Source organism: Triticum urartu, chromosome 3A, assembly GCF_056163025.1.
Source record: "Triticum urartu cultivar PI428250 chromosome 3A, HENAU_Tu73, whole genome shotgun sequence".
NCBI classification, from domain to species: Eukaryota; Viridiplantae; Streptophyta; class Magnoliopsida; order Poales; family Poaceae; genus Triticum; species Triticum urartu.
In genome coordinates this window covers 608,581,954-608,595,428 of record NC_141875.1, presented here as the reverse complement: position 1 = coordinate 608,595,428, position 13,475 = coordinate 608,581,954, and the positions used below count along the sequence as shown (strand labels likewise).

Below are 13,475 nucleotides of genomic sequence, written 5' to 3'. Positions count from 1 at the left end.
ATCATTACCCTTTACCTTTTATCGATCAAATGATAGAAAGATTATCCAAACATACACATTTTTGCTTTCTAGATGGTTATTCTGGTTTCTCTCAAATACCTGTGTCAGCCAATGATCAATCAAAGACTACTTTTACTTGCCCTTTTGGTACTTTTTCTTATAGACGTATGAATTTTGGTTTATGTAATGCACCTGCTACCTTTCAAAGATGCATGATGGCTATATTCTCTGACTTTTGTGAAAAGATTTATGAGGTTTTCATGGACGATTTTTCCGTCTATGGATCCTCTTTTGATGATTGCTTAAGCAACCTTGACCGAGTTTTGCAGAGATGTGAAGAAACTTATCTTGTCTTGAATTGGGAAAAGTGCCACTTTATGGTTAATGAAGGTATTTTCTTGGGGCATAAAGTTTCTGAAAGAGGTATTGAAGTTGATAAAGCTAAAGTTGATGCTATTGAAAAGATGCCATGTCCCAAGGACATCAAAGGTATAAGAAGTTTCCTTGGTCATGCCGGTTTTTATAGGAGGTTCATTAAGGACTTCTCAAAAAAATTCTCGGCTCTGACTAATTTATTACAAAAAGATATACCATTTGTTTTTGATGATGATTGTGTAGAAGCATTTGAAATACTTAAGAAAGCATTGATCTCTGCACCTATTGTTCAGCCACCTGATTGGAATTTACCCTTTGAAATTATGTGTGATGCTAGCGATTATGTTGTAGGTGATGTTCTAGGGCAAAGAGTTGACAAGAAATTAAATGTTATTCAATATGCTAGTAAAACTTTAGACAATGCTCAGAGAAATTATGCTACTACTGAAAAAGAATTCTTAGCAGTTGTATTTGCTTGTGATAAGTTCAAACCTTATATTGTTGATTCTAAAGTAACTATTCACACAGATCATGCTGCTATTAAATATCTTATGGAAAAGAAAGATGCTAAACCTAGACTTATTAGATGGGTTCTCTTGCTACAAGAATTTGATTTGCATATTATTGATAGAAAGGGAGCTAAGAACCCCGTTGCAGACAACTTGTCTAGGCTAGAGAATGTTCTTGATGACCCACTACCTATTGATGATAGCTTTCCTGATGAACAATTAAATGTCATAAATGCTTCTCATACTGCTCCATGGTATGCTGATTATGCTAATTACATTGTTGCTAAATTTATACCACCTAGTTTCACATACGAACAAAAGAAAAGGTTCTTCTATGATTTGAGACATTACTTTTGGGATGACCCACATCTTCATAAAGAATGAGTAGATGGTGTTATTAGACGTTGTGTACCTGAGCATGAGTAGGAATAGATCCTATGCAAGTGTCACTCCGAGGCTTATGGAGGACACCATGCTGGAGATAGAACTGCACACAAGGTATTGCAATCCGGTTTTTATTGGCCTACTCTCTTCAAGGATGCCCATAAGTTTGTCTTGTCTTGTGATGAATGTCAAAGAATTGGTAATATTAGTAGATGTCAAGAAATGCATATGAATTATTCACTTGTTATTGAACCATTTGATGTTTGGGGCTTAGATTATATGGGACCTTTTCCTGCCTCTAATGGATATACACATATTTTAGTTGTTGTTGATTATGTTACTAAGTGGGTAGAACCTATTCCAACTAGTAGTGATGATCATAACACTTCTATTAAAATGCTTAAAGAAGTTATCTTTCCGAGGTTTGGAGTCCCTAGATATTTAATGACTGACGGTGGTTCACATTTTATTCATGGAGCTTTCTGTAAAATGCTTGCTAAATATGATGTTAATCATAGAATTGCATCTCCTTATCACCCACAGTCTAGTGGTCAAGTAGAATTGAGTAATAGAGAACTCAAATTAATTTTGCAAAAGACTATTAATAGATCTAGAAAGAATTGGTCCAAGAAACTTGATGAAGCATTATGGGCCTATAGAACTACATATAAAAATCCTATGGGTATGTCTCCGTATAAAATGGTTTATGGAAAAGCATGTCACTTACCCCTCGAACTAGAACATAAGGCTTATTGGGCTATTAAAGAGCTCAATTATGATTTCAAACTTGCCGGTGAGAAGAGGTTATTTGACATTAGCTCACTTGATGAATGGAGAACCCAAGCCTACAAAAATGGCAAGTTGTTTAAAGAAAAAGTCAAAATATGGCATGACAAAAGAATACAAAAGCGTGAGTTTAATGTAGGTGATTATGTATTATTATACAACTCTCGTTTAAGATTTTTTGCAGGAAAACTTCTCTCTAAATGGGAAGGTCCTTACGTTATCGAGGAGGTCTATCGTTCCGGTGCCATAAAAATCAACAACTTCGAAGGCACAAATCCGAAGGTGGTGAACGGTCAAAGAATTAAACATTATATCTCAGGTAATCCTATAAATGTTGAAACCAATGTTATTGAAACCGTAACCCCGGAGGAATACATAAGGGACACTTTCCGGAACGTTTTATACTCCGAAAAGGAATAGGTATGTGGTACTGTAAGTAAACCGACTCCAAAATAGTTTTTATGGCAATATTTCTCCGTTTTGGAATATTTAGAAAAATAGAAAAATAAGAAGCAGTCCAGGAAGGACACGAGGCCTCCATGAGGGTGGAGGGTGCGCTCTACCCCCTGGGCACGCCCCCCTACCTCGTGGGCACCTCGTGTGCTCTCTAGACTCCGTTTTCTTACACGACACGTATTTTGGTCGATAAAAATTCATTATATAACCTCCCGAAGGTTTTGACCACCGTATCACGCAAAAATCTCTTGTTCTTGTTTCGAGCTGTTTTCTGCCAGGGTTGTCAAAGCTAAGCATCATGTCGTCTCCCTCCTCCTCCAACAATGAGGGCAACGATGCTTGGCTAATGAAGATAGAGCTGAAGAGAGAAGAACCCATGGAGATCAACAAGGATGAAGGGATCAAGAAGGCCACGGAGGACCAAGCTCCGGCAACAGAAGACATCCTTCAACTTGATCACAATCTTCTTACCCCAACTGAGATCGAAGTTTTTAAGATGATTGAGTTAGCTCATATACAAAATAAGTATCTCACACGTGAAAATATTTTGTTGAAGGAGCATATCATCGCACTCAAAGGCATTATCCGCAAGTTAGAAGACCTCCTACGCTCGATGTGCGACTATCCATCATCAATGACTCCACCTTCTTCACCAACAAAGGAGACATAATCACATGGCTATCGGCACTCCCCTTGGCAACTGCCAAGCTTGGGGGAGTGCCCCGGTATCGTATCACCATCACTCCTATCTTTACCGTTTTTCTCAGTTCGGTCCTTTTGGTAATATCTTGATCTAGTAGAATAAAGTTTTAGTATGATCTAGTTGTGAGTTTTGCTTTATGATCCTTCTATGTAATCGATTCCGTGAGCTATATATAATAAAGATTAGTGTTGAGTCAAGGGCTTGATTATTTTGCCATGATCTTGAGCGAATAAAAGAAAAGAGAAGGGAGTAAAAAGAAACAAAGAGATCATATGGATCTTATGGAGAGTAATGGGCTCACATAGAAAGAGTATGATGATTAAAAGTTGTTGAGAGTTGACAAACATAGTTTTGGTCATCGTTGCAATTAATAGGAAGTAATAAAGAAAGAGAGGCCTTCAATATAAATATACTATCTTGGACATCTTTTATGATTGTGAGCACTCATTAAAATATGACATGCTAAAGAGTTGACGTTGGACAAGGAAGACAACGTAATGGGTTATGTTTTCTTACATCTGAGATAAATTATATTGTCATGGATCATCCAACATGGTTGAGCTTGCCTTTCCCCCCTCATGCTAGCCAAATCCTTTGCACTAAGTAGAGATACTACTTGTGCTTCCAAACACCCTTAAACCAGTTTTGCCATGAGAGTCCACCATATCTACCTATGGATTGAGTAAGATCCTTCAAGTAAGTTGTCATCGGTACAAGCAATAAAAGTTGCTCTCTAAATATGTATGATTGATTGGTGTGGAGGAAATAAGCTTTATACGATCGTGTGATATGGAAGAAATAAAAGCGACAGACTTCATAATATCACAAGTGGCAATATAAAGTGACGTTCTTTCGCATTAAGATTTTGTGCATCCAACCATAAAAGCGCATGACAACCTCTGCTTCCCTGCGAAGGGCCTATCTTTTACCTTTATCTCCTACCTTACATAAGAGTCATGGTGATCTTCACCCTTCCTTTTTACATTTTATCTTTTGGCAAGCACAACATGTTGGAAAGATCCTGGTATATATGGCTAATTGGATGTGAGTTTTCATGAACTATTATTGTTGACATTACCCTTGAGGTAAAACGTTGGGAGGCAAAACTATAAGCCCCTATCTTTCTCTGTGTCCAATTAAAACTCCATACCCATAAGTATTGCATGAGTGTTAGAAATTGTGAAAGACTATATGATAGTTGAGTATGTGTACTTGCTGAAAAGCTCTTATATTGACTCTTTCCTATGTTATGACAAATTGCAATTGCTCCAATGACTGAGATTATAGTTTGTTAGTTTTCAATGAAGTTTATGATTCATACTTGAAATTGTGATTGAATTATTAATCTAGCATAAGAAATCATATGACAAGAATTACATAAGTTGCTGTTCTAAGAATGATCATGATGCCCTCATGTCCGTATTTTATTTTTATCGCCACCTCTATCTCTAAACATGTGGACATATTTTTCAATTTCAGCTTTCGTTTGAGGACAAGCGAGGTCTAAGCTTGGGGGAGTTGATGCGTCCATTTTGCATCATGCTTTTATATCGATATTTATTGCATTATGGGCTGTTATTACACATTATGTCACAATACTTATGCCTATTCTCTCTTATTTTACAAGGTTAACATAAAGAGGGAGAATGCCGGCAGCTGGGATTCTGGGCTGGAAAAGGAGCAAATATTAGAGACCTATTCTGCACAGCTCCAAAAGTCCTGAAACTTCGCGGAAGTCATTTTCAGAGTATATAATAAATACTGAGCGCAAGAAGTTCACCAGGGGGGCCACACCCTGCCCATGAGGGTGGGGGCGCGCCCCCTACCTCATGGGCCCCCTGGTGGCCCTCCGATGGCCATCTTCTGCTATATGGAGTCTTTCGATGAGGAAAAAAATCATAATCCATCTTTCCGGATGAGACTCCACCGCCACGAGGCGGAACCAATCTAGGGCTCTGGCGGAGCTGTTCTGCCGGGGAAACTTCCCTCCGAGAGGGGGAAATCATTGCCATCGTCATCACCAACGCTCCTCTCATTGGGAGAGGGCAATCTCCATCAACATCTTCACCAGCACCATCTCCTCTCAAAACCCTAGTTCATCTCTTGTATCCAATTCTTGTCTCCAAGTTCGGGATTGGTACCTGTGGGTTGCTAGTAGTGTTAATTACTCCTTGTAGTTGATGCTAGTTGGTTTATTTGGTGGAAGATCATATGTTCAGATCCTATATGCATATTAATACCCCTCTGATTATGAACATGAATATGCTTTGTGAGTAGTTACGTTTGTTCCTGAGGACATGGGAGAAGTCTTGCTATTAGTAGTCATGTGAATTTGGTATTCGTTCGATATTTTGATGAGATATATGTTGTCTCTCCTCTAGTGGTGTTATGTGAACGTCGACTACATGACACTTCACCATTATTTGGGCCTAGAGGAAGGCATTGGGAAGTAATAAGTAGATGATGGGTTGCTAGAGTGACAGAAGCTTAAACCCTAGTTTATGCGTTGCTTCGTAAGGGGCTGATTTGGATCCATTCTTGCAATATAGGTTAATTATAAGTGGGATGCTTGTCCAAGTAAGGGTAGCACCCAAGCACCGGTCCACCCACATACCAAATTATCAAAGTACCGAACGCGAATCATATGAACGTGATGAAAACTAGCTTGACGATATTCCCATGTGTCCTCAGGAGCGCTTTTCTCTATATAAGAGTTTGTCCAGACTTGTCCTTCGCTACAAAAAGGATTGGGCCACCTTGCTGCACTTTATTTACTTTTGTTACTTGCTACTCATTACAAATTATCCTATCACAAAACTATCTGTTACCTATTATTTCAGTGCTTGCAGAGAATACCTTGCTGAAAACCGCTTATCGTTTCCTTCTGCTCGTCGTTGGGTTCGACACTCTTACTTATCGAAAGGACTACGATAGATCCCCTATACTTGTGGGTCATCAAGAATCTTTTCTGGCGCCGTTGCCAGGGAGTGAAGCGCCTTTGGTAGGTGGAATTTGGTAAGGAAAAATTTATATAGTGTGCTGAAATTTACTGTCACTTGTTATTATGGAAAGTAATCCTCTCAGGGGCTTGTTTGGGGTATCTTCATCCCGACCAGTAGAGCAAAGAGTTGCTCCTCAACCTACTGAACCTATTGAAAATGAAAATGTCTGCTTTGAAATTCCTTCGGGTATGATAGAAAAACTGCTAGCTAATCCTTTTGCAAGAGATGAAACAAAGCATCCTGATGAGCACCTAATATATGTGGATGAAGTTTGCGGATTATTTAAGCTTGCAGGTGTGCCCGGAGATGTTATTAAGAATAAGGTCTTCCCTTTATCTTTGAAGGAAGATGCATTTACATGGTATAGGCTATGTGATGATACGGGGTCATGGAACTACAAACGATTGAAATTGGAATTTCATCAGAAGTTTTATCCTATGCATCTTGTTCATCGTGATCGCAATTATATATATAATTTTTGGCCTCGCGAAGGAGAAAGCATCGCTCAAGCTTGGGGGAGGTTTAAATCAATGTTATATTCATGCCCCAATCATGAGCTCTCAAGAGAAATGATTATTCAAAATTTATATACTCGGCTTTCTGATAACAATCGCACCATGCTCGATAGTTCTTGTGCTGGATCTTTTATGACGAACACTATTGAATTCAAATGGGATTTATTGGAAAGAATTAAACGCAACTCTGAAGATTGGGACCTCGACGAAGGTAAGGAGTCAGGTATGACACCTAAGTTTGATTGTGTTAAATCTTTTATGGATACCGATGTTTTTCGTAAATTTAGCACTAAATATGGACTTGACTCTGAGATAGTAGCTTCTTTCTGTGAATCTTTTACTACTCATGTTGATCTCCCTAGGGAGAAGTGGTTTAAATATCATCCTCCCATAGAAGTAAAAGTAGCTGCACCTATTGAAGTTAAAGAAAAGACTATCGCTTATAATGATCCTATTGTTCCTACTTCTTATGTTGAGAAACCACGTTTCCATGTTAGGATAAAGGATCATGCTAAAGCTTCAACTGTGGTTCGTAAAAGCAATATTAGAACTTATACACCTCCTGAGCAAATTAAAGTTGAACCTAATATTGCTATTGTTAAAGATATCTTGTCTGATAATATTGATGAGCATGTTATTCATTTCCGTGATGAAACTGCTAGAATTGCTAAACCTTGTGCTAAAGATAAACCTAGATCTTTGGTAGGCATGCCTGTTATTTCTGTTAAAATAGGAGATCATTGTTATCATGGCTTATGTGATATGGGTGCCAGTGCTAGTGTTATACCTCATGACTTATACAAAGAAATTATGTATGATATTGCACCTGCTGAGATAGAAGATATTGGTGTCACAATTAAACTTGCCAATATAGGTACTATTTCACCAATTGAAATTGTTAGAGATGTTGAAGTTTTGTGTGGAAAAACTAAATATCCTGCTGATTTTCTTGTTATTGATTCCCCACAAGATAGATTTTGTCCCATTATATTTGGTAGACCCTTCTTGAACACTGTTAATGCTAAGATAGATTGCAAAAAGGATGTTGTTACTATTGGTTTAGGAGATATGTCTCATGAGTCCCCCCTTTTGCATTTTTATACATTGCGAATGCAGCGTTTCGGTGCTCGGGCTACATGGAGGCATTTTTTTGAAACATAAAAGATATCACATTTCAGATTTTCAAAATATTATTAAAAAAATCCACATTGAGATACGGATATATAATATGTGTGTACAATTTCATGAAAATATATCGATTTGCGAGCTACACACAAAAAGCGAAAAATGTTGGTTTTATATAGTGAAAATACATTGATTTGCGAGCTACACGCATTCAAAATCACCAATTTGTCTTTTTGTGTAGCTCAGGTGTCAATGTATTTCGTCATGAAAATTTGCATACATGGAGTATACATCGGTAATGATATTCATTTTTTTAAATTTCTCAAAAGTAAAACAAAAACGAGTTCCATGTAGCCTCGAGCACCAAAAAAAGGCATTTCTGGTACATTGCAGCGATTTTGTTTTCCCTAGCATCCACGTACGTGGATGTTGGCTTGCACCGATACATAATACATTGGCCTTGCTTTAAGGATCTACAGCGGGATTAGCGAGCTGGTACACGCGAAAGCCGGCCGTATCCGGCAGGTTCCTCCTCCGGAGCGCATCGGATCTCCATCTCGCGACCTTGTGGCAGAGGTGGTCCGGCCAGAATTGGCTCCCGTCCTCGACGTGCATCTCCTCTAGCACCATGGCGTTCTCCACCAGGAACTTGGCCAGCTGCACCTGGAAGCTGTTGAGCTCCTTGGACTTGAACCGCAGCGTCACCTTCCGCAGGCTCGTCGTCAGGCAGCTGAACTCGCAGTCGTCGGTGAAGGCGTCCTCAAGCTCCGAGACCCCGCCGAACTCCACGTCGTCGCGATGCTCGGAGCACATGGACGCGAGCCTGTTGAATCTCTCCATGGACTGGGCGAAGGGGCCCCCAGGTGGTGCCTGCATCTGCCGATCGTAGTCGTAGTCGTATGCCATGTTTAGCCTCAACCGGAGCTCCGACATCGCCGGGCAGGCGCGGAGCAGCGTCGCCACTGCGTAGTCCGCGTTGATGTCCATGTACTTGAAGCTTCCGTCTATCTCGAGGAGCTTCAGGTTCGGGAAGGTCGGCAGGATGACCTCGTCGTCGGAGACGATTTCCTCGATGCTGAGGTGCAGCTTCAGGGCCCTCGTGCTGGAGAAGCTCGCGAGCATGCGCGCCGCAGGCTCGGGCTTATAGAAGTTCTGCTCGCGGCGATTGGTGTCGAGGTCGACTCGTGCCAGCCCCGGCGCCGGCGATGTCAGCGAGAGATTGACGGGGAACCCCTTGTAGCGGAAGGAGCGCAGGATCGGCATGTCGAGCTGTATGCCGATTTCACGGGATTCTTTGAGCTCCTCCAAGGAGAAACTGACCACGAGCACCAAGGCGGTGACCGTCCGGCAGCGGAGGCGGAGGGGCAGATTGGAAGGCTTGGACCTGGAGTAGGAACCATCGGCGGAACCCGGCGGCTTCGGCGGCTTAGTAGTGACGTTCACCAGCACAAGTCTGGTTAGCGACGGCGCGGCGTCGATCACAGCCTGGAGATACCCCTCCAAGTAAGTGCAATCGCGCAGCGATAGATCCGTGAGGCGCGGGAAAGCGAGGCGCGCGGACGACGTCGGCGGCGGCTGGAGGCTGCAGAGATGGAGCTCCAGCACCCGGAGCGTGGCGGCGGCGCAAGGCAGGGATGCCAGCGGCGGGACGTACCGTCCAATGTAGGGAGTGTAGGCACGCTCGCCGGCGATGCAGAGCTCCTCCAGCGCGGCGGCCGCGGGGTCGGCGAGGAGGCCGGCGACCCGGGCGTCGGACTCCGGTTCAACGTCGTGCACCCTGTAGTACGAGCCGCGGCTGGTGAGGTAGGCGCCTTGCTTGAGGAGGACCGTGAGCCGCCTGAGCGCCGTTCCGCGGCGGCTGGCGAGGACGGCCTTGCCGTCGCGGAAGAAGGCGTCGAAGCCGGCGTCGGGATGGTGATACCCGCCAGATGAGTAGGGCTCGCTGTCGAGGTTGAGGGCGCTCGCGCGGCGCCACAGCGGGCGCCATCAGCGCGAGAGGGCGGCGCTGGCCGCGGCCTCCTTCGCCGGCGCGAAGGAGAGGATGTGCTCGAGGAGATCGTCGGCTAGCGAGAAGAGGCGGTCGGCGGCGATGGTGCGTCTCATTTTCTTTTGAGATCCGGCCATGGTGCGTCTAGATGGATGTGCGTGGCCGTCAATATTTAATGTGCGCGCATGGAGTCGGTTTGGTTCTGTTTTCATAAAAAGGAAATCGAGGGATATCGTTGTTTTTTGTAAGGGTCGAGGGATGTCGGTTTGGTTCTGTTGAAGCTTTTTTTTTAACTTGGTTCTGTTGAAGCTTGAAAGAATACGCCGCGCTGCAGCAGTTCGTTTTGAGTCCAGGATTATGCATGTAAAAAAAGAGATTCAGGATTATCGGTGTTGGACTCTGAAGAGGGATGAGGCCGCTTAGGCCTTTCAACTGGATGGCCCAGTATGCCTTTCTTTTGCACTAGTATGTAATTTTCCTTCAACGAAACCCAAAGTGGACATCAGGGCGAAAACTAAAACATTTTCCTGGAGCACAGTGTTTCTTTTGCAGTTTGCAACTTTAGACATGAATTTAGGAGCTCGAATTTCGAAGCTCACAATCTAGCGAAGCATGTTTTGAAGCTAGGGGTGGGCCGTCATGTTTGGTTAGGACACCCCGGCAATCTATCTTTTATCTCTATAAACATTGGTGCAGTTTAATAAAGCTTCGCGAGATTGCTTCAAAAAAAAATCAAGGCGAAAATAAAAACATTTTCTTTGGTCAAAATCGTGTGAATAGTGTCTTGTATATACCGTTTCTTTTTTGCCCAGAAAAATTACATACTGGTGTAAAAGAAATACAAGTTTATTCCAAAAATACTTCTAAACTTTTTTGGCTTTTCTTGTAATTATTAATTATTTTTCCAATTCTTGGGTGTATATACACCGAGGAACGAAACGTCCGCAGCCCTTCACAACCATATACCCTAAGAAAAAGGCCTTGCACAGCCTGTGGTACTACCCCTAAAAAAACCTACGGTCCCGTAATCAAACCGGCAACAGAATTATGCACGTGTCAGGGATAAGTCGTCAGAAGACAGAAATAGTTGCTAATACAAACTAGATTCTTCATAACATTGTACATAAATATAGATTTTTTTGCAAATAATATATAGATTCTTTACTACATAAGAAAATAGATAATTCAGGAACAAGGCTGGTTAAGTGATGCAAAGTAAGGTCCGGATAATGTGTATACACCGCAAAAGAAAACAAATAGTATCCTTGTGACAAGGAGGCGGGAGGTTAAGTGATTGCTTTGTGATATTGCTTCTTGTCCTCTCCCACCTTCATGTGACAAGGAATGTACTTCCTCTTTTTTAGTTTACAGGACGTACGCATACCCCTAGGTCGTCAATTTGACCAACCTAATAGAAGTCATATATTAAAAAAATATACCAATATAAAGTTCAAATGTTCTATTTTCAAACGGTATAATTTTTGTGTTATATAGTTTATCGAAATATGTATATGACAACTGTGTGGCAGATTACAAAAACGACCAGAACACATCCAGCACCGTCAAATTCAATCGCGTGGCCCTTTCCCCTTCAATCGTCTTCCTCCCCGCACTGCCGCAGGTATCGTCCTTGGCGTGGATTTGTCCCGCAAGGCATGTCGGCCTGAAGAGATGCGCTCAGACGTGCTGCCACCATGGTGACCTTCGCCGGATCACGGTGGGACGATGGAGGACTCATGCGCCGCGGTCCCGCGCTTCGTCGACATGCCTGTGCGCCTGCTCGCCAGGCGCCGTGACCTCGACGGGATGGGGCTCGACGCCGACACGGTCTGCCTCCCGTCGCACCTCTTCGCCCTCTTCGATGGCCACGGCGGCGCTGAGGTTTGCCTAGCTAGAACTAGAAACCCCCTCCCACCCCCTTGGATTCGTCACCAATGGCGGCCTAGCTGAGCGACCCTGCGATCTGATGATTTGTGTTCATCCGGATTGTCGCATATGTGTCTGACTACTGCCGAGAGATGCCACAAGTTCAGCAAGTTCATCTTGACCCCATTTCCTGTTGGCTGAGACCCTCACAATCTCTCACGCTCTCCAATTTCAGTGGACACACATGCAGTGTTTCGAACGAACGCCAGCTTCAGAGTTTCAGAGAAAGACCAGAGCAATTGAAAACAGAAGAGACAGTAGTATTTTGATTCTGGGCAACACATGCCCTTTCTTTTTTCAGTACAACGAATGTCTGAATTATGTTTCCAACGAATGCTAGTATTTTGGCTAGCTAGCTGCTCTACATGTTGCGTGCTTGCTAGTTAGCAAATTCCACCTGTGCTCCTTCATGCTACTATAACTGTACTTGCTAATACAGACTAGATAACTTACACACAAACACCGCTGTAATTTTGAGTCGCGAGTAAAAAATGTTGAAAACATACCTTCGATAAATTTCATGTAAATAGCACGATAATATATGCACCATAGATTTGATAACTTACGTCTAAAATACCGCAATATTTTTTCTTCGGTAGAAAAAAAAGTTGTTGTAAACATACAATGGCAAATTTTGTGTACATATCATGGTATTTTAAGCACCGCGGAATTGTTAAACTGCCTATAAAAACCATGATTACTTTTCGACCCTAGAAAAGAAATTGTTCAAACATACCCCTGCTATTTTTTTAAAAAACATGGTAGTATAAGCTGCTCATAACCGATAAATTACATACAAACACCATGATAACTTTTACCCTAGGAAAAAGTTGTTGGAAAATATACCCTCGCTAACTTATTTGTACATAATATGGTAATATACGTCTCACAGACCTGATAACTTACGTCCAAACACCTCGGTAACTTTAACTAGGAGAATAATCATACCGGCAGCTTCTGTGCAAATAACATGGTAATGTACGTCCAAACACCATGGTAATTCCTTGGATAGGGAAAGTTTTAGAGAATACTCGCGGTAATTCTATATAAATAGCATGGTAATTCACGCACCATGGACATGATAATTTACGTAAAAACACCGTGTTAACTTTTGACTCGGAGAAAAAGATGTTGAAACATACCCCGATAAATTGTGTGTATAACTTGTGTACGAACATCATGGTAACTTTTCTGATTTGGGGGTGTAAAAATTGTTGAAAACAAGCACGCAGTACCTTCTATGTACCTAGCATGATGATTTACACACCGCAAACATGATACAAAACACCATAGTAAATTTGCCCGAGTGAAATTTTTTTATGAACACGCGATAACTTCTGTGTACATAACGTGATAATTTACTCATCGCATATCTGATTACTTACTTACAAACACCATGATAACATTGACAGGGGGAAGGGTTGTTGAAAAATACACCCCTGATAACTTATCTGCAAATATCATGGTAATATACGAAGCCCATACCTGATAATTTAAGTACAAACAAGGAAAATGCTATTGAGAAACATACCCCAAAAACTTGAGTAAGAAAAGCATGGCAACATTACAACTTCATACCTGATAACTTACCTGCAAACATCATGATTTTTGCATCTAAAAAGGAGTGAAGAGGACGCCCGGGTTTGTGAACCGTGTGAAACGTGCAGAAAAATGGTAGAATTAGGGTGCATTGTTCTAAAACCCGTA

General features: G+C 42.0%; 1 protein-coding gene across 1 annotated transcript; it reads right to left on the bottom strand.

The window, feature by feature from the left end:
- Positions 1–8,320: 8,320 nt before the first annotated feature.
- Positions 8,321–8,857, bottom strand: LOC147980777 (uncharacterized). The gene has a single exon (XM_087516952.1). The coding sequence runs from the start codon at positions 8,840–8,842 to the stop codon at positions 8,321–8,323; it is 522 nt and encodes a 173-aa protein (XP_087373078.1). The 5' UTR covers positions 8,843–8,857.
- Positions 8,858–13,475: the final 4,618 nt, after the last annotated feature.

Excerpts from the sequence above, each read along its gene's own strand:
- LOC147980777 (XM_087516952.1), bottom strand. The coding sequence starts at position 8,842 with ATGGACATCAACGCGGACTACGCAGTGGCGACGCTGCTCCGCGCCTGC.